The 22,029-nt window shown below is 39.5% G+C and overlaps 1 protein-coding gene across 1 annotated transcript in view; it reads right to left on the reverse strand.

Moving 5' to 3' along the window:
• Positions 1 to 570: 570 nt before the first annotated feature.
• Positions 571 to 22,029, reverse strand: part of bcl9l (bcl9 like) — a 35,166-nt gene continuing 13,707 nt past the window's right edge. Inside the window, 20 exon segments of the mRNA XM_028464683.1 lie at positions 571 to 1,221; positions 1,224 to 1,515; positions 1,517 to 1,576; positions 1,578 to 1,682; positions 1,684 to 1,803; positions 1,805 to 1,838; positions 1,840 to 2,137; positions 3,380 to 3,418; positions 3,421 to 3,463; positions 3,465 to 3,595; positions 3,598 to 3,630; positions 4,881 to 5,346; positions 5,348 to 6,108; positions 6,111 to 6,140; positions 6,143 to 6,585; positions 6,587 to 7,191; positions 7,313 to 7,397; positions 9,059 to 9,233; positions 9,451 to 9,573; positions 13,949 to 14,343. Of these exon segments, the coding sequence (XP_028320484.1) occupies positions 899 to 1,221; positions 1,224 to 1,515; positions 1,517 to 1,576; positions 1,578 to 1,682; positions 1,684 to 1,803; positions 1,805 to 1,838; positions 1,840 to 2,137; positions 3,380 to 3,418; positions 3,421 to 3,463; positions 3,465 to 3,595; positions 3,598 to 3,630; positions 4,881 to 5,346; positions 5,348 to 6,108; positions 6,111 to 6,140; positions 6,143 to 6,585; positions 6,587 to 7,191; positions 7,313 to 7,397; positions 9,059 to 9,233; positions 9,451 to 9,573; positions 13,949 to 14,267 (4,485 nt within the window). The 5' untranslated portion in view covers positions 14,268 to 14,343 and the 3' untranslated portion in view covers positions 571 to 898.

Here is a 22,029-nt window from a genome sequence, read left to right on the forward strand (position 1 = left end):
AAAACTACCAACTGGACCCACATGAGCAATAGAGTAAAAAATAATTTGTTTTCTTGGAGAATGCAATGGGAAAGATTAGAAACTTTTAGTTTGAAGGAGCCTCAGGGCAACTACCGTACTTATACCCGAATGAATTTATTAACACAAACTCTGCACTTTTCACCTGAGCGTGGCAATCATTCAGACTTCTTGGCGTCATACTTTGGTGATCTAATGCGTCTCTCTGCAGGCTCCTCAAACATAAATGGCTTTGTTCATATTTGGGAAATTCCCCCCTGTGGGTTTTTCCAATTCTTTGGACAGTATGTGAGAAATATTTGGAAATTGTTGCTAAATCCTCATAAAAACAGTAAAAACATCAAATCACGGTCCAAAGATATCACAGGTTTCAAGCGCATAACATGTCCTTATTTTATAATAAAAAAAACATAACTAAATTAATGAATAAATGACTTATTTGATTGATACATAATTTGACATTTATGTAATAATTTTCTATTAATTAAACGTCATTTATAGTATAAAAAATAAACAACAAAGGACCACAAAAATGATTGACAAAAACCTCAGTTATTTTCCTTGTTGTATTTTTCAGACTTCTATTAAAACACAATTATACAGAACAATTGCAAACAATCACAATTTGCATCTTATGTACAGCAGGTATATATTATTTAGATTTTATTTCTTTAGCACAACAGTTTGGTAATTTGGAGAAAATAAATCAATGATAGTCAAACAAATAAAAATTTGAGGCACTCCTCCTGTTCCCACAACATATAAACTATATATATATATATATATATATATATATATATAATATATTCTACAGTGTTTTAGAAAATGGCTTCAAATGTGTAATTCAACAGTGTACAGTGCTTTTTTTTAAATAATTCGATCAGTAGTCTTCCGAGAAGTCAAAGATTATCACCCAATTCATTGAGTTTTTTGTTTTGTCTTTCAAAAACAGCGTTAAAGAGTCATGAAAATGAAAAATGAGGACACGGTGGAAAGATATCAGGGTTTGTTTTTGTTTTGAAGTCCATTGAGTTGAGTCAGAACGGCATGTGGCCATACCCCCCGGCCCAAAGCCAATGGAAGTGTCCAGAGACATTCCTCTCTCTCTGAGAGACTGCGCACCCATCACCCGGGCCTGCGGGTTCGAGGGACCCATCATGGGACCCTGAGGTCCAAAAGGTTCCCCTGGAATAGAAATGTGGGATGTTTGGCCCGCATCATCATGAGACCCTGCTGCGTCATCAGGTGATGTGCATGTTGCTGGGGGGGCATCATGCCAGGATACGGGACCTGCAGAATGGTGGAGTTGATGCTGGGGCAACAAGTTCGCCGACCCATCATATGTCCAGGAGGGCACATGGGGCCCAGGCCCCTGCTGATACCATACCCCTCATGCCCCCTTGAGGAATGCCCCATACTTTGTCGTATCACCCCATGCGAAGGGTGAGGGGGGGGCTGCTGTTCAGCCATCATGTTCTGCAGACTGGCTAAGTGGGGGGTTCGATGACGAGGAGCCCCCGCCGCACCGTGCAGAGGGCCCTGAGGACAGCTGTTTGAGAAAGCTGCTGCGGAGCATGCTGATAGGACGGGGGCCCGTGATGTGGATTCTGATGCGGCTCGGTCTTGGGGAAGTACTGCAGCGTGCTACTGGGCTTATCGGAGGGAAATGATGCGGGACAGGTCAAACTCTGGGATCCCCGTGTGACTGGGTCGGATCACTTCACTGAGATCAGGTCCATCTCTCATGAGTCGTGAGTTTACAGAGTCTAAGGGGTGAGGGGGGCGTTTGGTGAGGACCACCTTTGTTCAGCAGATGCATTTTGGTGGTGAAGGTCCTCATGCGACATTCCTACGCTGGGCGAATGCATCGGCCCACGAGACGATGGATGCATCCGAGGGAAACCGGACATCTGGTTCATGGCCATGCCCTCGGGCGGTTCCCCTCCTATCGAGGCCATGCTCATTTGGTTTGGAGATGAAGGTACAGCTCCCAACGCGTCATGGGACAGGTGCTGCCTGTCCTGGCTTAAGATTCCCATTGGGCTTTGTGGATCACTGTGGGGCCCAACGGAGCCTTGGGAGACCAGTAAATGCGACGTCTGGGGATTCCCCGCGTTTCCTGTGGAACAGAACAAGTTTGATGATTCTCACCTCAACATTTTATATAGAACAGAAAAGAAAAGCCATGACCAAGGACTGGGCAATATATGGAGATTATAAGATATATCAAGTTTTCTGCATACTGGGCCGAGTCACGAAGTTAGGGCTAGTCCGGACCGCTACTTTTTTGTTGACGATGCGAGCAAAGGCAGACATTATAACAGGTGGCATTTTTTTTTTTTTTTACAAAAGATGAAACAGGTTGTATTGTAATGGCAAATGGTAGCTTAAATGGGCACAAATGTGGCCAACATAGTGAAAAAGGGAAAATGTGGAACTTAAAGAGGCAAAATGTAGGGAAAAAGGAAACAAGTTGTATTTATTGGGCAAAAGTTAGCTTATTTTAATGAAAGTGGCCAAAAAAAATTAAGAAAATTTGATAAAATTGTCAAAAAGAACGTGAAAATATGACAAAAAAATGTGAAAAAGGGATAATTTTTGGCAAAATGGAGCTAAAGTCCCAAAAGGGGCAAAAATGGGACAAGTTAAGTTGCAAATGGCAATGGAAACATGTAAAAAGTGGTTTAAAAAATGTCCCCCTTTTAAGGTTTTCTTGGGGAATAATAATGAAATTTAGGACAAAGAGCCACATGTTCAGCATCACTGACTTAAAGTCACTGATAATGTAGTGGGCTGGTCTGGACACAAAATGCAAGAGCTGAATTTTTGTCCCAGTCCACCCCCGATATCGTGTATATTGAGATATTCTTATTTATATAATCACACAGTACAAATCACATCACACAAATATTTAATGTTATTCATACAGTACTGTCAAACAGTGTCTTTCATAAAATGTTTTCATATATATATATTATAGCTTATTTTGTATTATAATACTTGTTTTAGTAGTCGCTGCTTTCGTTCCTTCTCAAAACAGCATGACAAACACAGTTAGATGTATTTCTGAGTGTGTCCCATCTCAGACCTTCCCCTAAACAAGCCACACTACAGAACTCACTCACCACATGCTGTCTCTTAGGGGAGAAAAAGGGCAGAAGTCGAACATACTGTGCAGCCGTTTGTTAATAAATGTGTGGCATTTTGTATCAGCAAATTTAACCCAGAATTGTCTTTCTGGAAAAAATATTGTATTAATATTGTGATTAATATTGTATATCATTATTTTGAAAAAAAATATAGAGATATGAGTTTTAGTCCATATCGGCCAGCCCTACATTGACCTTTTTTCAAAAATTACCTCCGATACAGACACCAGAAAGCAGAGGTCGCTCTGGAGCATCTCATCATCAGAGGTGGCGATTGTTTTGATCGCTTCGTGGTAGAAGTGGAGTAGAACTGGGCAAGGCATACTTGGACATCTGGAACATGATGAGGGACAGCGGGTTCTGAGACGGCTCGGGCATCAGGAGAAGACGTGAAGGCATACTGGGATTCATGGAGCCAGGCTGGCTATGGGGGTGGAGCTGGAGCTTCTGGGAGGAAGGTGTCCTGACCTGTAACGAACATTGAAATTACGGTTGTGCATTGCCATGAATCTGACAATACGAGACAATTCACAATTTGGAGCTGATAAACTATGGACTACAAGTGAACTTTTAATTCCTACAAACTACATAGTTGAATGTTGTTGGGAGGGGCATGTGCTTTTTCATTGTACATGTGCAATGACAATAAAAGGATTCTGTTACATTCTGTTCTATTGCTTGTCACAATACGATATACATCACGATATCAATAATGACTCATTTTCCCTTTACTAGTACAAAATGGTATGAAATACCATTTTGTACTTTTTTTTTATTTAAATGGTAAATGGTAACTAACTGTAATTCAAGTTCCAATATAAAAGAACAAAGTGGTATATTTATCAAACTGTCAAATTACATAGTTAAAAAAAAGTTTAACTTTTGCTTCTACAACAAATTCAAATTCTGTTCAGTTCTTCAATTCTTAAAAAAAATAATTAAATACATAAAGTGCAATCAACTTCCAAGCTAAAATGCATTGAGCACTAGTGAGGTAGTTTAACAAGGTCTGATGTGGTTCACTGACACCTAGTGACTGGCTATGCCAATGTTAGCACAATTAAATGGCTTTTTTCCATAAAACATAATTTAAAAAATCGTTTTGGACATTTTTTTGAATTGATACGATAATCGATAAACTAGAGAAGACTGTAGTAAAAAGGCAGCGGACAAAATTTAGCCAAATGGTGTCACAAAATTATGGAATACACTTCTAAAAAACTTCAGAAACATTGGCAATTACCCAACCTTCAAAGCGATTCTCAAAATTTGGTTGAAAACAAAGCAGTCATGCACCCATAGATAATATTGTACTTTTTTTCTTGTGCTTTTTTAACTCCTGACTGTTTTATTGTAAATAGTATATGTGGTGTCATGTTTTCTGTTGTCAGTCAGTTTAATGTTTGTCTCATTGTGTGATGTTGCTTAACTGTATGTTAAATGTTATTGTTCAACTGTATGTTATGTCACGTTTACCTGCCTTTGGACAACGGGTGAAAATTAGCTATTGTGCTAACTCCGGCATATTTATGTTGACGCTGTTTGTGAAGCACATTGATTAATGTATAATGTCCTAATTTAAATAAATAAAAAAAATTAAATATAAGAATGACGGTGAAATATTGCGATATTTTGCCCAATCGATTTAGCCGAATCCTGTTACTTTCACAGTAACGTTATAAATGGTGCACGAATCTGTGATCTCGAGCGTACCTGCTTCGGTAGAACCACTTCCTCCGTTGCCAAACCCTTTTCCACTGGTTAAAGCCCGTGGACTGGGAAGAGCTGTTTTCGGAGACATCCACCCTGGAGAACCAACAGTCATGCCCGGTGACTTCAGTCGCCCAGGAGAGGCGGATGGAGAGTGTAACACAAGATTGGAAGAAGGCGCCATTATTTGGGGAGACTTCATGGAAGAGGAGGAAGGAGTTCCAGCACCAGATGCCGGACAGGGAGGAGGGGGATGTCCCATGGAGGAGATCAGAGATGGAGACTTGAGTCCATGGGTAGAGGGGGAAGCGAGGAGGGCAGACTGCTCTTGGTTAAGCGATGGAGATAAATTGAGTTGATGACGAGGCACTGAAGAAGAAGAAGAAGAAGAAGATGAAGAAGACGACGACGTCATCGGATGAACATTGACCGACAACTCGGATGCACTCCTGGGACCCGGGTCCGACCCCCCTCATGCCTCCAGCCATGGGGATATGGCTAAGCCTGGGTGTAACCTCCATCTGATTTGGACCATGCTGGTCTGACCCAAACATCTCAGGGCCTGGTTGATGAAGATACGCTTCTTCCAGCTCATATTGGAAGGAACCATCTGGTCCAGGAATCATCGCTTTGTTACCACCTCTTCCATTTTGCAAAGCTCTGATTCGTGACATTTCTCCAGGACCAAACATCTCCTGCAAAGCTCCGCCCTCTGGAGGCCCACTTCGTAGCTTGTGAGACAGTAACATCTGCTGCTGCTGTGCATTCATGTTCATCACAATGTTACCCCCAAGATGAGAATCCATCAAATCTCTTATTTGAGGACCTCCTCCAGGAGATCCCATCATCTCCTGTGAACCAGGAAAGTCAACCGGATCACCTCTGCTGATGGGGGGGCACCGCCTTAATCCCATTGGAAAATCAGGTCCACTCAGATTATTCATCATTCTTGACCCAAAGCCGCCTTGTTGTTGTTGCTGTTGTTTGGCTATTCTTTCAAGTTCAAACTTAGAGACGCCTTGAATGTTGCGTTTCTCCATCAGACGAAACTTTTCCTCACGCGATAAAAGATGGTCCGGGTCACCTGGGGGTGCACCAGAGTAGCTCCCATGAAACAAACCTCCACCGCTCATGTTGGTGGGCATATCTTCGAGCCACATCAGTCCTGGCCTCGTGGGTCTTTGTGTTCCTGGACCGTCCATTGGAAAAAGCTCTGGGTTACCAGGGAAGACCCAGCCTGACCTCTCTGAAGTTGTCCCAGGACCTTGGGCCACGGGGACCATTCTGATGCATGTCAATTATTCGTCCGTTACCACCCATTCCCCCACCCATCATGCTGGCTGAAGCCCATTGCTGGTCCATAGGCTTGCTATGATAGGGAGGAGGTGGTCCTCGGATCATCACAGGGCCTCCATGCATCTCTGCCATCATCCGAAAATGCTGGAATGTGTAGGGGGCAGGACTTCTGTTGTCGTTTCTTCTCCTGTAGTACTCTTCTTGGAGTTTTCTCCATGCCATCTGTTCTGGAGTCAGCCCTTCAGGTCCAAGTAATGGGCCCATGTCGTCTCTGGGTGAGGACAGCTGGTGATGGGTGTGTTGTGCTAGATTATGGGGAGAATGCATTTGGGGGCTTTCAAGCATCGGTCCACCAAGAGACTGCGTTTGGGAAATGATGGACTGCAGCGGTTCTTCAATTTCTTCAATCTTTCATGGAAGCCAATGTTGATAAAAGATTACCACTGGCACAGTTTCCAGAGTTCCCAGTACCATTGTCTCTTTCCTCAGGGATAACGCCCCTGTCGGTGTTGTCGGTGTTTACGTTGGAAGGACCATTCGAGCCCGCGGGCTCCCCATGATCTCCATCTTCTCCACTGCGAAGGAGCAGCCTTTCTATGTCCCTCAGTGTCTGAAGGGATCTCTCTCTGTGTTCCAGCTGCTCTTTGGAAAGAGCGTCTGTGCTCCCTGGGCCCATCCTCAGGACTGTGTCGCTCTGCAGGTGTGCAGATAATATGGAAGGACTCCCCGAGGGTGAAACTACACCCCCTCCTGATTCATCCCCATCTCTGGGTGCTGTATCCAAGCCAGCCATATTGCCTGACCTGTTGTTGATTCTGCTGTTAAAGCCTGATGCTGCTCCCATTGCAGTCTGAGAGAGTTTATTATCCACTTGTCCTGTTGAAGGCGGTGTTCCTGTCGGGTGCAACGAGCCCACGCCTGCAGAGCTGGGCCGTGGAGTTCCACTTTGAGATTTTGGTGGAGAGCAGCTCGAGTTTAACTTCTCAGACTGCTTAGGGAGTTTTGCTATTAGCTGGCCCTGTGTGGGACAGAGAAGATATGCAGTCAACATTAAAACAGTCCTGGGAATAGGATGGTGGGAGCATTTGAATATTTAAAGGGGAATCAACTCCTGTGTAACAAAAGTGTTGGTGACTGACCTGCTCCATCTTTGTGTGCGGCACATTTTGCTGGTGAAACACAAGGATCGACTCCGACTGGCCTTTCAACACAGCCTCTGCGGCACTGTGGAGCAAATGTATTTAATTGTTTATTTCAAACAAATAAAAAAAATAGATGAAAACAAAAATGAATAATTAACAAAACAGAAATCTCTATAAAATAAGAAAAAGTCCATTTCAATATAATACACATTTGATTCGTTCGACAAGGGATAGGAAGAAGCGTAGGCTTGTCAAGTCATACGATACGATTAACAAATGCAAAATCCAATCAAATAAACTAAATGGACAATACAAATAAATACTTCAATCGAGCTATTAAGAAAACAAACAAAATGAACATCTGTGATGAATTCTTATCTTTTTTCATTTCTGTACTTTTCAAAGACATATCTTTTGTAACTTTTCAAAACTGCATTACATTCCATAAATAGCACAAGTGAGTGATTTTACCACTGATTTAAATCTAATAAAAATGTTTCCACATTATGTCTCAGGGTTTACCCATTTGTGCATCACTTTACACTTTTCCGTTTCATCATCTTTCCCTGTTTAAATGACTTTACTGGCTATTGAACTTCCCTAAATCGTACCAAAAATGTTAAATAGGGTTAAAAAAGTCAACTGCTGTTATTAATTTTACAATTTATACTTCAAAACGGGATGTTATGTTGAAATTGCATAATATTACATCACAATAGTGACATTAGCCACACAGCGAGACCCTCAGCCACACTTTTAACATGAAAAATACCATGAAAATGTGTGACATGGTCCCAAAACATTATTTGTAAAACCTTTAAGCAAATCACCCTCAAGTTTTGCACGAAACCCCGCACAGCCATATGATTGGACATGCTTCTGTGGTGACGCGTCACCATGTAAACTCATCACCAGTTGAGCTAACACCATCAGCTAAACCTTTGTATCAGATCTTTTTTCCCATTTGAACGCAGTCATAATGATCTGAACCACTTGTTCATCACAACACATTAAAGACACAATTCAGACAAAGCTCTGCATTTGTTTTCAATCACAGGATAACACGATCAAGTAGAGCAAGATTTTGGACTAATTTGTCTGTTTGTCACACTTTCTAGTCATTATATCGCCTGTTTTACGGTGAAAAATTGCATGTAAATGTGTGATATTGTCCAAAAACATGCATGTGAGGCATTTCCTCATCACGTTGGGGCCACATTTAGAAAAAATACTGAGATAGGAAAAAAAAAAAAAAACCTGTGTTGTTTTTTTCCATTTCAGATCGTGAATTCCACTATTTACATCCATTTTTCCACAATCACAGAAAATTTCAAGCCATACACTAGTGTTTTTCAACCTTGGAGTTGCCTGAAAGTTAAATGGGGGCTCCTGAAATGTCCAGTAATTGATACAAATTATTTTATAATTACTGATTAAAAATACATTTTTTACTTTTTTTTTAAATTATCTTTTTTTCTCTTGTTCAAATTCAAACACAACACAGTCAAAAAAAACTGTGTTCCATACTTTCAGTAAATAAAACACAGTATTAAAATATCTGAGCTAATCTTGGCTACTCTGCATTTGTTTCACAGTATAACAAACATGATGGAAAAAAATTATTATCATTGAAAAATAGTCTTTGGGGTCGTCAGAAATTTGTGATATCAAAATGGGATCACGAGCCAAAAACTGTCCTACACAGAACCACCTTTAGCACATTATTCTGCTAATAGTTCTCACCTGTTGGCGAGGCTGGTGGTAAAAACATAAACCACTTGCTGGGAAGCCTTGGAGCGCTCTGTTTTTACTCCAGGTCCTTTTTCACACCCCATAACCACACCTCCAGATTCAGGCTTTGTAACAGTAGACAAGCGACTAGCTAGATTCTGGATTGACCCGGTGAGTCGACGTTCCCCTGTGAAAAAAATCAGAAGGTCACTGAGAAAAACCTTGGATTTATATCAGTTCACTCACTACATAGTATAGCTTCTAAACACTAGATGGAGCCAGACGTGTGTGGGAAGTGAAACCTGGGAGTTTATTTTCTGATAAATTAAACAATGGCCTACAGGTTTATTCACTTTCAAAAATCAGGAAGTGGTGCGGTGTGTATCTGTAGCTGAAGAACTCACGGTGGGCTGCTGTCTGGTGCTTGTCTTCATCTTCCTCAGTGTCGGGTCCAGAGCACCATTCGTCTCCACTGTACGGCTGTTTCTTCTCCAGAACACAGCGCCGCTTACTGCGCATCACTCCCTCTGGACAAATAAAGTGTGCATTCATTTAACTGCACTTAAGTCAAAAAGATACAACAAATAATGTTCCACAAACATGGAAAATGCTCCAGATTCACTAGAACGTTGAAACAGAACATAAGCAGAAATCTGTTTTTAATACAGGTAAACTATAGATTAGAGGTGTCAAATTCATTTTAGTTCAGGAGCCAAATACAGACCAGTTTGAGCTTAGGTGGGAAAAAGAGCATATTTAACATGAATGTGCCCTGGTTTGCACTTCCATGTGTAAATTATATATAAAAAAATGATTAAGTATTTGAGTATATCAGTCCCTGCAGGACCTTCACTTTAAATTTTCCCGATTTGGAGAATTTGGGGACATTTCTTGTAATATATTGAGATTGCAGACATGTGATATAACAACTGGAAAACAGAGCTATGCGAATATTGTGGATTTTAATTGATATTTTTTTTTCTATTTGGATAGGATTGAGATATCTACAACTGAATTAGGTGGTAATTTACAAAATGTTTCATGTTTTTTTTTTTTCTATGATTTTACAAACTGCATCTAAAATAGCCGATATAAGCATTCCGATAAGTTTTTGTTGTTTTTGTCCCTGCTCTCAGTCGTTCCCATCATATACTGACAGTAAAAAATAACTTAAGTGACTATGTTCTCTGTTTATGTAACATCACTTGATCAAGCCTTTTCTAACATTCCACACCTACAAATAAGTAATAAAAAGTATGTATGATTCCTGCCAATATCGATATCAGTACCGGTCAATACTCAAGGCTGCAATATCGGTTTTATATCGGAAGTGAAAAAGTGTATCGGGACATCCCTAATTTTACTTTCAAGGGGCAAATTTTATTGTTGCTTTAAATGGCCGGATTTGGCCCCCGGGCCTTGAGTTTGACACGTGCTGTTCAGACTGACGTAGGGCTTACATCTAAAATAACCACAGCGTCAGTTAGCGTTGACAGAGTACTGCACTATTAGCATTAGTCTGCGATCTCATGCTGTGTAGTTTAATAACAGCTCTTTGTTCTGTTTCTAGAAATCTCTTTCTGATTTACTAGTCATAACAAAACATGACTGGTGATTGTACAAACATGAAACGATTACTGCTCAAGAGAAGAGAAAGAAAAATGGAGAAAGATCTTCAAAAGTATCTCCTGCTAAAAATCCTTTTCAAATAGCAAAAATCCGGTTGGTTAGGCTTTGATTTTGAGCCACGTTGATAGAAGCGTTTTATGTTAGATTAGCAAAGTCAACTGAGCGTAATTTCATAAAGCTCAAAGATCAACCAAAATGATTTTCTTTAGAAAACTAACAAAGCAGCACTAAACTCTCTAACTGCTCTAAAAATACAGCCTACGACTGTGAAATGGGAGTTGTGGCCTTAAAAATGGCAAAACCAAGTACTGTGGAAGCAAATGCAAGATACAGTAAAGGGTTCAGGAGTCTACCGACCCATGAGATAAACATCAGGGGTGTATATTACCATGAATCGGACGATACGATACCATTCACAATTTGCATGTCAATACCAGTAGTTACAAATTTTACCTATACGAGTACAAAATGGTATGTAATACAATTTCTGTCATGTTTATTCATTTAAGTAAATGTTAACTGTAATTCACGTACCAATATCAAAAACAAGTGGAATGTATATCAAACTGTCAAATTACATTTGTCCATAAAGTTTTTTAAAGTAACCACATACATCTATAAAATGCCAAGTATGTTTTATGAAAATAAAGTGCTAACAACAACCAAGCTAAAATGCATGAGTGAGGTAGTTTAACAAAGTCTGATGTAGTTCACTGACACCTAGTGACTGGGAGTTTACATTACGTGCTACGCATATGTTAAACAATGATTAAAAAAATCGATTTGGACAATTTTTCGATACGATAATTGCGTGGTGAAATATCGCAATATATCGCCAAATCAATTGTTTCTTACACCCTTAAAGCTGCACTACCTGATTCTTGTACCATGACAGAGGGGCATGGCTAAATTCAACCCGTAAATCCCGTCTCCCACTCTGATAAACCCTCCCAGTCTCCTCCTCTCACGGAAGTGCACGAGAGCTGAACGTGCACTACCGGTAAAACACGTCGCCACGCAAAAGGATGCACACAAAATATAGGAAAATGGGACATTAGATTACCTGTCTAGAAGGAAAACAGCCACTTGAGCGTCCAAAGTTAGTCCAAGACTGAAAACAAGTTTGCACCGTGCACACGCTTCACTATATATCACGGCAGCCAATGAGGAGGCTCCTACGTGGGCTCTGCTCACCCCTCCTTTCTCTAAATCCTGTGATTGGAGCTGGAGGGGGTGACCGCCAAGACTTTGTCTTCCAGGGTTTAATTAATTAAAATAATTAATTATAAGGCACAGACAGCACGCAGACGTACGATTTTTTCAGAAATTATTACTTTTACGATATATACTATATGATGCTAATAAGAATTTTTTTTTTTTTAATTAAAGAAAATAATTCGAGTACCCCATCTTTAGTAAACATGATATATGAAGGTTTATTTTATTCAGGCACATTTTTTTTTAAGAAATTCAATCTTCTGACATGGTTCGTAGGGATACATCAAAGCAATCACTTGATGCCTCTGAGGATGACTGACAGTTGGCAGTTGAAACATGTCAAGAGATCAAATTTGGTGAAAAAAAGTTGTCTGAATGAATGAAACCGTAATATGTCATCTTTATTAAAGGTTTAAGAAAAAAAATTGATTTTGGCGCTATATAGCGATATTTCACCGCGTGATTATCATATCTATCCAAAAACTGTCCAAATCAATTTTTTTTTAATCATGTTTTTTTAACAAAAAAAAGTGAACCACATCAGACCTTATCAAACTACTTCACTACTCACTGCCTTTTAGCTTGGTAGTTGATTTCACTTTATTTTCATAAAACATACTGGGCACTTTTTTTTTTTTTTTTTTTCAAAGAATTGAAAAACTTAACAGAATCCGAATCTGTTGTGGAAGCAAAAAAAAATTAGAAAAATTTAATTTTACATACCACTTCTTTTTGATATTGGTATTGAATGACAGTTAGTTACCATTTACTTGTTCTCGCGAGTAAAAAAAAAAGGAGATAAATTAATTATTTTTATTTCTTACCATTTTGTACTTGTAAAGGTGACATTTGTAATTATTATATATTTTCAGCATATTACAGTGCATACATACATTCGTTGCTGTACATCTTGGTTGTAAAACAGTCATAACAAGATTGATCAATTTTAAATACAATACCTCAATACTTTTTTTTTGTTGTTTATTCCTTTTTTTCTCAAAAATGTGTAATTATTAATATTGCTATGTATATCGCACAGTTTAGTATTGGGATATATCGTATTGTGACAAGCAGATCGGGTATCGTATCATCAGATACATGGCAATGCACACCACTAGTAACAATTAAGAAAAACATGGAATATGCATGGAACAAAAAAGAGTCAGGGCAGATGTTCTTAAACAGGCAGAATAATCACAGCAATGTGATTGAAATGATCCCTAAAAAGAAGAGTGTACGTTTGTGTGTGTGTGTGTGTGTGTGTGTGTGTGTACATGTAAGCAGCTCAGCAGTGCCACAGAAGCTTTGCTTTGTTATGATTCACCCTTTAATAATTCTGCCCCTCTGTCAGCTCGTCCTGCTCTCTGAGATGAGCCACACCTCTGTGTGTTTACGTGTCGGTGAGTATTTAGTGACGGAATGCTATGCTAACCATGTGGGGATTTTCTTAGGACGGTGAAAAGATGACGCAGCAGATTTTATCATTACGCAACTTCTACCACTTGTAGCACCTTTTTGGTTTTTTTTCCTAAATGAGCAGCTGAGGGTTTGATCGTGGCAGTTAAAAGATGAACACCTGCTGGAGTTGAGGAAAAGGTTGGAGTGATGAACAGGAAACCCAGACACGTTTCGTTAACGTTATCAGCAGCCAAACGTCCACATGACGGTCTAAAAAAAGGCCAGAGTAAATATATAACACATTCCTTTGCTCCTGGACCACTGGGACTCACTGGTTTCTTTAGGGGTACATATCACCTGCTTTAATGGGAACACTCCAGCTTGGTAAATTTTCACAACCTCGTGCCCTTTCGCTTTGAGCGCTCGAGGTTTATTTGTCTGAGAAACTTGTCAGTTTGGCACAAACAATCAAAAGCCAGGGGGAAAATCCTGAAGCTGCGCTGAAAGGTCAGGGCATTACAAACAAAGTGAGAAAGAGAGAGAGAGAGAGAGAGAGCATTGACTTCCTGCTGTGGAGGAGGTGACGACACGTAATCTGGTATTTCGGGTGAAGATTTTGTTGATAGGAGGGAACGGAAATGAGCGTGTGTCTCTTACCTCCTTTAGCATTGTTGTCCAAGACTGGTGGAACAGCATTTCTGGATTCCCCAGACTCGAGGGAGACGCTCCGTTCGCGCTTGGATTTGGTTTTCAGCATCCCTGCGACGCTGCCCACTGATTGGCTGGCAGCCTTCAGGCCAGGGTTGGTGGTGAGGGACATTGGGTTGGTTTTGGCACCATGGCTGCTGCTGCTGTTGACCTTTGAACCCTGCTGGGCACCAGCGTCCTGCGGCTGCTGGTTCACACTGGGTGTCTGGGATCGCCCATCACCCGCCAGCTGCTTGCCATGACTGTTTGGTTTGTTGTCAGTGTGCATTTGAAGGACTGGTGGTGGAGGTGGATACGTAGAAGCACTGGGCTCGTCTCACGGTTCACATCGTTTCCACCCAAAGCTGAAGGAAAAACCGCAAATATGAGCAATAGTATTTCCTCTGAGAAAGAAACGTTACTTAACATCATCAATGCAGCCTGAAACTTCCTGAATAAAAGTTACATATTAAATAAAGACTGTTATTTCCTTTTCTGTTCCTGCTCACTCCTGCAGTCAGGGTTGCACAAAACACGCTGGAAAAGAACGCCAAAAAATTCAACAAAAGAAACATCAACATCAAATGATTAGGCAATAAAAAAAACATATTCTCCATTTATAAGTCCTCATACATTACATCTAATTAAGTCAAAAAGCTTAAAACACAAAAACATCTAAAGAAAGTCACTTCCCTCAAAGAGGCTCAGATTTTCAAAACTTCCCGAATTCCTTTTCAGTTCATCCATTTTCGCATCCGTTTACCATTTTCTGTTTTTGTTTCAGTGGCTTTCAAACTTTCCGAAATTGTACCAAACGTGTGTGATACAGTTAACTATTGTAATTCTCTCCAGTTGCTGAAGTTCTTACACATTAGGCCACCCAATACAAGCTGGAAAACTGTGTGTTAATGTGTAATATTGTCCCAAATACATGTTGTTAAGAGTTTAATCGCTGTCATGTCTGCATTTCCATTTCAGGAGGTGAACTCCTGTCATATTTTGTGCAAGAATTGACATTTCCATCTCTCTGGTCACCCGTTTATGATGAAAAACATATTGTCCCAAAACAATCATGTGAAGCTATTATTGTCTGTCATAGTGTAATTTACACTCGACTTTGTTTAAAAAAAAAAAACATTTATATTTGTTTAAAAATAACAACAATTGTAATATTTGCATTTGGAATTTGAACATGTTAATGAAGCATCCCCATAGTGAAGCCTTTTACCTGACAAACCAAACTCTCCTGTGTAAGCAGTTCACACCTAACACCAGTGTTTGAGTGTGAGTAAGCATCCCGAGTGTGTGAGATCACGTGCTTATGGCAGAGTGTGAGAATAGCGTAACATTTAACACAAACAAAATCATTAGGTAACTGTGCCTTTAAGGCAAAGAAAGCAGAGCTGAGTCAGAGGTGGGGGAGGGGGAGGAAGGTGAAACTAAAAAGTAGCTCAGCAGTGTTAAAGGCACCTCCCCCACTAAACACTTTTCAAACCTCAGGAACTTCACCTGTTTGCAGCGGACCTGCTGCACTCTGCCTGACTCACAGACGTCACTGACGCAAAAAAAACCCCAGTTTGTAAGATACGAGTGTGGTGATGGTTAAAACAGAGGCCATTCAGGCTGCCTCTAAAATAAAAATAAAGGCTTTTATTCCATGTATGTCTTTATGCCAGGTTTGAGAAGATACTTTAGAATTTAAAGAAATTGTAACTCATGTACAAAAGTTATTTCATATTACCATATTGTCAGGACTACGAGGTGTATATGGAGCTTTCCAGAGGTGTGGACTCGAGTTACAAATTTGATGACTTTAGACTTGACAAAATCACAAAGGACTTGAGATACAAATTAGACTTGAAATCAAATTACTCGTGACTTAAAGCTGCAGTATGTAGAATCCTCTCTCTGCTCTGTTTTGAAACCAAAACTTAACCTCCCTTACCGGTGTCTTTGTGAACGCTCTTAATGACTTTTTTCTCAATAGAAACTAGTGACAAATGTATGGACTTTATCTTGTGTTATTAGAGATTTTTCTGGTGTTTCAGAGACTCTGACATGAATGTAAGTATCACTTTGAGCTAGTTACTGCCTTGAACAGTGGATGCTGCCATAAGCTCGTCCCCGCCACAAGCACACAGAGGCGACAGAGCGACAGCCACTCAGGCAGCTTCTCTTAGGTTTACATGCGATTTATCCCGTCCGTTATCACTCTCTCTGACACCAGTGTTTGTGCGCCGACCCTGCGCAGTCACGAGGATCTGCGAGTCTGCGGTCTGCCTTTTCCCGCTTGCTTTGCCGTGAAACTGTTGCGTCCAACGCCGCGATGGAGACTTTTGCTGGAATGTCCGTCAACACGCCTGACTTAACTCGAGCAGCCAATAGTAACGCCTCAAAACAGCCCACGGAGCACACGTGTCTGTAGAAAAATCTCTGATTGGCTGACATCCAGTGTAAACTTCATTTACAGGGCAAAGAGAAGAAGCAGAGATTCACTGTCCACTCAGAACACTTTGGATTACAATATGCTTAAAGATGATAATGGATTTTTTACCAAATGATGCCAAAAAAACTCACATACTCCAGCTTTAACTCGGACTTGAATCTATTGACTCAGGAAGACTTGACTTCTTACCATGCCATTTTATAAAACACAATTATTATTAATGAGAAAAAAACAGAACATTGATTAACAGGTTCACCTCAAAACCAACTGTCAGACAATCAGGAAATAGCTGAAACCATCAAGCTGAGTTGAGACATGTGTGATTGCGCGTACTAGTACGATTATGGTTTGTTTGGTTAACAGAGGAAATGTGAAAAACAAAAAAATCCAAAATGCTGGATTATTTTTGTTTTTAAAAGCATTACGTTAGATTATTTCACCATTATTTGACAAATGTCATCTGTTTAAGTTTCAGTTGAATAAACTTTCTCTGTAAAATGGCACTAGCTGTGATACATGATGTACTCATGACTTCTTAAGTCTTGTACATTAAAGTAAAGGACTTTTGACTTGACTTGGACTTGATTGGGGACTTTGGTGACAAGACTTGATACCACCTCTTTCCGAGAAATATTCTAGTTTTCCAGAAAAAGTTGATCTGCCCTAAAAACACATGCCCGGTGTACGAGGTGTGCAATTGGCTACGTAAAGCTGTAGTGTGTAAAAGTGTGAGACTACCCCCTCCTCTCCCTGTTTTTAATTCACAGGCATCCTCGTCCACGTGCACGACCGAAGCTGTTTGCAGTGACTTAGTCGCTTAATCTAGCAACTTTCTAACTCCTCTTACCGACTTTCTTCCTCAAAAGTGACTATCGACAAATCTACCAAACATTTCTTGAGTTCTCGAAGAGTTTTCTTTGAGTCCGCATGGACCTCCAGCAAGTCCATTCTGCCCGACTATGTTTGGAAACTTAGAATGTCGCTTCTCCACGTTGATCTATCTTTTTCTGCTTGCTTTGCCGTGAACAGTTGTGCCCAACGCCCGGATTGGGACCTCTTCTGCTGAAACGCTTCTGTCGAGCAGCCAATAGTAACGCCCAAAACAGCTCATGGACCACTAAGTAAACACATCTCTGAACGGCAGTGAAAGAGCATCACGCTCCTTGATTTCTAAAGCTTGACTACAGAGCAAAGTGTCCTGTCAGAACACTATGCTAGTATGGATTTTTAACCAAATGACACCTAAAAAAAAAAAAAAACTTGCATACTGCAGCTTTAAGGGCAAGTGCCAAACATAAATGAATCAACCAATCACAGCAATCCTGGGGGCATTTTAATAGTGAAAGCTTTTAGGAGTTTTGAACTAGTGAAGCTAAATGGGGGTTCTTGCAGAACCTTTTTGAAACTGGTTTATATGAAGATGTGGAAAACTGATGTTATCTCCCTGGAAATAAAGAGATAAATGTTTCCCTGGACAGTGGACAGTAACAAAGCATTACAGCTATTTATTTATTCAATTATTTATGTTCTTCTCGCATGTAAAAAACGTTTTCAAGATATTAGTAACTAGTATTCTCTGTTTGTGATTCAAGAAGCTTTAGCTCGCTTTCACATGTCTTTAGTTCCTTAAGTTTCAGTTCCTGAGCTGCGAGCTGATGTGTTTCTGACACCACCACCTGCCTGTGTCCATAACCTTAAGCTTCTGATTTTAACCTTTGCCACATGGGGTAGTTTCTCTGTCAGAGAGTTTGCACGCTTGTCTGGAAACCACACATCTTAAAGTGTTTATAAGCCTGTCCCTTCAACACCTCTGGTTGTCATGTTTGACCGACACTCTGCAGATCATGAATAAACCTTTCCAGTAGTTTCCATTCTTGGTTGATACCACAACCCCAGTCACATCGGTTGTCGTGCTCTTACAGAACCCTTGACATCTATTTATCCCTAAAAGTAGAAATGAATGTTTTAGTCATTAACACACACTGGCTGAGGTGAAGCTCAGAAAGGTGCCTTGTTCACAGGCCCAGAGCTTCGTCACTGATTAACTCAAAGGGACAGTCAGATGTTGCAGTTGTTGACAAAGTGTGACTCACTTGCAACACAAAAGGGTGGCAAAGAAATCGTACAGTGAGACGCTGACCTTCGAGTGGAGGAAAGATAGGCCGATCTAAAGCAAACAACAGTGTGGTGGAAAACAAGGGTTTTCTCTGCTTATGACGGAAACAAGAAAAGCACCAAAAAGACTTGTTCATTACACAAAACATGAACCAAGCCCTGTGTCGGTGGAACTCTCACATCCTGCCACAAATGTTGAAGGGGTGTGGAAATTAAACGATACACCGGAATGCAGCTCTGGATAATTTATTATAATTGCAACCCATAATAGTTAGCAACCTCCATTATAAAATAAAAGCAGGTTTTTGGACCCATTTTCTGCTCTATGAGGTTATTGCAAACACTGGGCAACAGCAGCACGATGAAACCATGTACAGAACAAGCCCTACAAGAATAAAACCCATGGGTGACTGTCGGCCCAGGGGACATCTCTGAACTAATTTTGTGCAGCCCCTAAAGAAAATGTACAAAATAAATTCAAAAACACACAAAATGACTCCAAAAAGCAACAAAAATACAAGAAAAATAGCAAAATGACTCCAAAAACACAATAAAATGCAACAAAACAAGCAAAATTAAAGAAAAATACACAAATGATAATAGAAATGTACTAAATGACTTTGAAAAAAAACAAAACGGCAATCAAAACACACAAAATGAATCAAATAACATGGCGCACTACAATAAAAACACACAAAATGACAAACACACTGATAAGACTCCAAAAAACCTTCCACAAAATGACAAAACACCCCACTGAAACAAATCCAAACACACACAAAATAGTAGAAAACATAAAAAATGATTATAAAAAACTAAAAAGGGCAAAAAAAAAACAAAAAACAAACAAATCTCGTAAAAGAATACACACATGACAAAACAAATACACATAAGGACTTTGAAAACACCAAAAAAGACAATAATATGAATCCAAAAATCATACAAAAATGACAAATAAAAACACACAAAATGACTAAAAAACCTACATTACAGAAAAATACACAAAATGATAACATTAATACACAAAAATACTCCACAAACACTCAAAACCAGAACAAGAATATCCAGAAATGAAAGGAAAATAACCAAAACAACAACAAAAACACACAAAACACTTTGTTGTTTTCCTGTATTAATGCTCTGATTGTTCATCATTCCAAATACTGACATAGCAGATATTACAATGATGTTTTCAGAATATAAAACACAAACTTCAAATATCAATGGGACAGTGCTGCTCTCTGTAATTCAGGGCCAGACCACTTGACCCGCAGACACTATGAAACGATGCTCGAGGGTAACGTTTGTGTTTACAAAACATGCTGACATGGTTTGGAAATGTTCAAACAGCAGCGCAGCAGGTTACATAAAGACCACACAGCTTCCTGTGACTAATCATGTACACCTGATCCCTTACAGAGGCTGACTAATCACTGTAACTGCAGACAAACAACAAGCAGAAGAAAACACCAGAACAAAGAACACTAACAGACCTTTAGTATATTTACCCATTAAAGTAACAATACAGACTAGATTCCTTCAGAATAAAAGGTCATTTGAAAATAAATTTAAAAAAAGAAACTACTTGGATCAATTGTAAATTCTGAACTGAATGGAAATGTCAAGTTTAATTTGCAATTAAATATCACTGTAATCATGTAGTATGTTTAGGGAGTTTAAAGGGAGCTTCTTTTTGAACTGGTTGAGATTGGGAGCGTTGTGGCAAAAGAGGCTAAATGTATAGATGGAATTGACAGACCTGCTCTGAGAATAAATGAAGAACTATAGGCTTAGTTGATGAATGCTTCATTTATTTGAATGGTTTCCTAGATTTAAACTAATTTTATCTTTTGAAAGACAGGAAATCCCTAAATAGAATCAGGTGTGAGGTCTGATATTGATATTGGTCCAATATCAGATTCTACCGATATCGGATTACCTGCATTTTAAATCTCTGGTATACAATTGTTGGATTTATTAAGGTTGTTTTTCCAGGGTCTTCTAATTTATTTTTATCTAAATGTATTTAACAGTGGATAATTATTCTGTTTAGGTTAAATCATAGGTAACCCATTGCTTAACATATTGCTGTGAGAATAAATTAAGAATTTTAGGTTGGTTGATGACAGAAAGAAGATGAATACCTCATTTATCTGAATAAAATCCTCGTTTCAACTGGTTTTATCTTTTTGAAAGATAGAAAATCCCTAAATTGAATCAACCCTGAACCTCTGAGGTGCAAGTCCAATATAGGTATTGGATATCGGTCCAATAACAGATAATATACCGATATTAGGTATTGAACCTGCATCTGAAATCTCTGATATTCATGTATTGGATTTATTGAGGTTATCTTTCTGTGTCTTCTAATTTATTTATCTAAATGTATTTAATTGGGATCATTCTTCTGTTTAAGGTAAAATTGTATGTATGTTAACCATTGGTTGATAATAAATTGGTCAGTTTTTTCTCATAATGTTGCCACTATTGTTCTTTGAGTAATAACACTTGATTAAGCCTAATCAATTCCAACTACAAAATATGTATAAAAGTATGTATTATTCGTCCTGATATCAGATTATTAGTATCAGCCAGTGCTAATTTTGACAGCACATAGTATTCGTGTTACCGGTAGTCTGTTTACTAAAATAGCCATCGAGATTTTAGTCAACTAAATCTGTTGCAGATATAGTCATCTAAAATGTGCAGCATAAGAGTTTATGCATTTTTTAAAGATTCATCAGCATTGATCAACCTGATATTGTTTGTAAACACACACAGACGGATTTAATGTAATAGATCTAAGACCACATGATTACATGAGATCTGATTAAATTTCGTCCCATGTGACGAAATTGTAGTTTTGTTTTCATTAGTTGACGCCAATATCAAAATATTTTGATATAGTTTTTGTCAACATGTACTTTTAAAAAGTTAGTAATACTCAAGTTATTGTCAAATGTAAAAGTCAAAGTAAACGTTGGCGAAGATCTTTAGTCTTCCAAAATTAACACTGGTATCGACCAATACTCAAGAACGCAACATCGATATCATGTATCCGGATTAAAAAAAACACGTCTAAAGATAGTATTTGGCTCGAGGAGATACTTTTAACTTGAAAATATGATCTGGATCAGTGATCGAAACATTGTGCTAACACTTTATGCTGCGTTCACACCGGAAGCGTCACAAAATGTCCGTACGTCCAGATTACATACAAAGTCAATGGATAGATGCATCCCAGATGCTAAATCTTTCCTGTGCGGCAGTGAGGTCACATTTCACGTCAAGTGCGTTAGCCGTGCGTGCGCGCTCCCGATTTTACGCATATCCGCACATCCGCAAGAGTTGAAAATATTGAACTCCTGCAGCTGTTTCGCATGACGAAAGCCAATCAGAGTCTTTGTTGACGATGACGTCAGGCCGTCAACACGGACACCGGTCTGTTCACCCATTCAACCATGGAGTAGAAGCGGCGTGTGACCACGTG

Source organism: Gouania willdenowi, chromosome 13 (assembly GCF_900634775.1).
Source record: "Gouania willdenowi chromosome 13, fGouWil2.1, whole genome shotgun sequence".
In the NCBI taxonomy this organism is placed as follows: Eukaryota; Metazoa; Chordata; class Actinopteri; order Blenniiformes; family Gobiesocidae; genus Gouania; species Gouania willdenowi.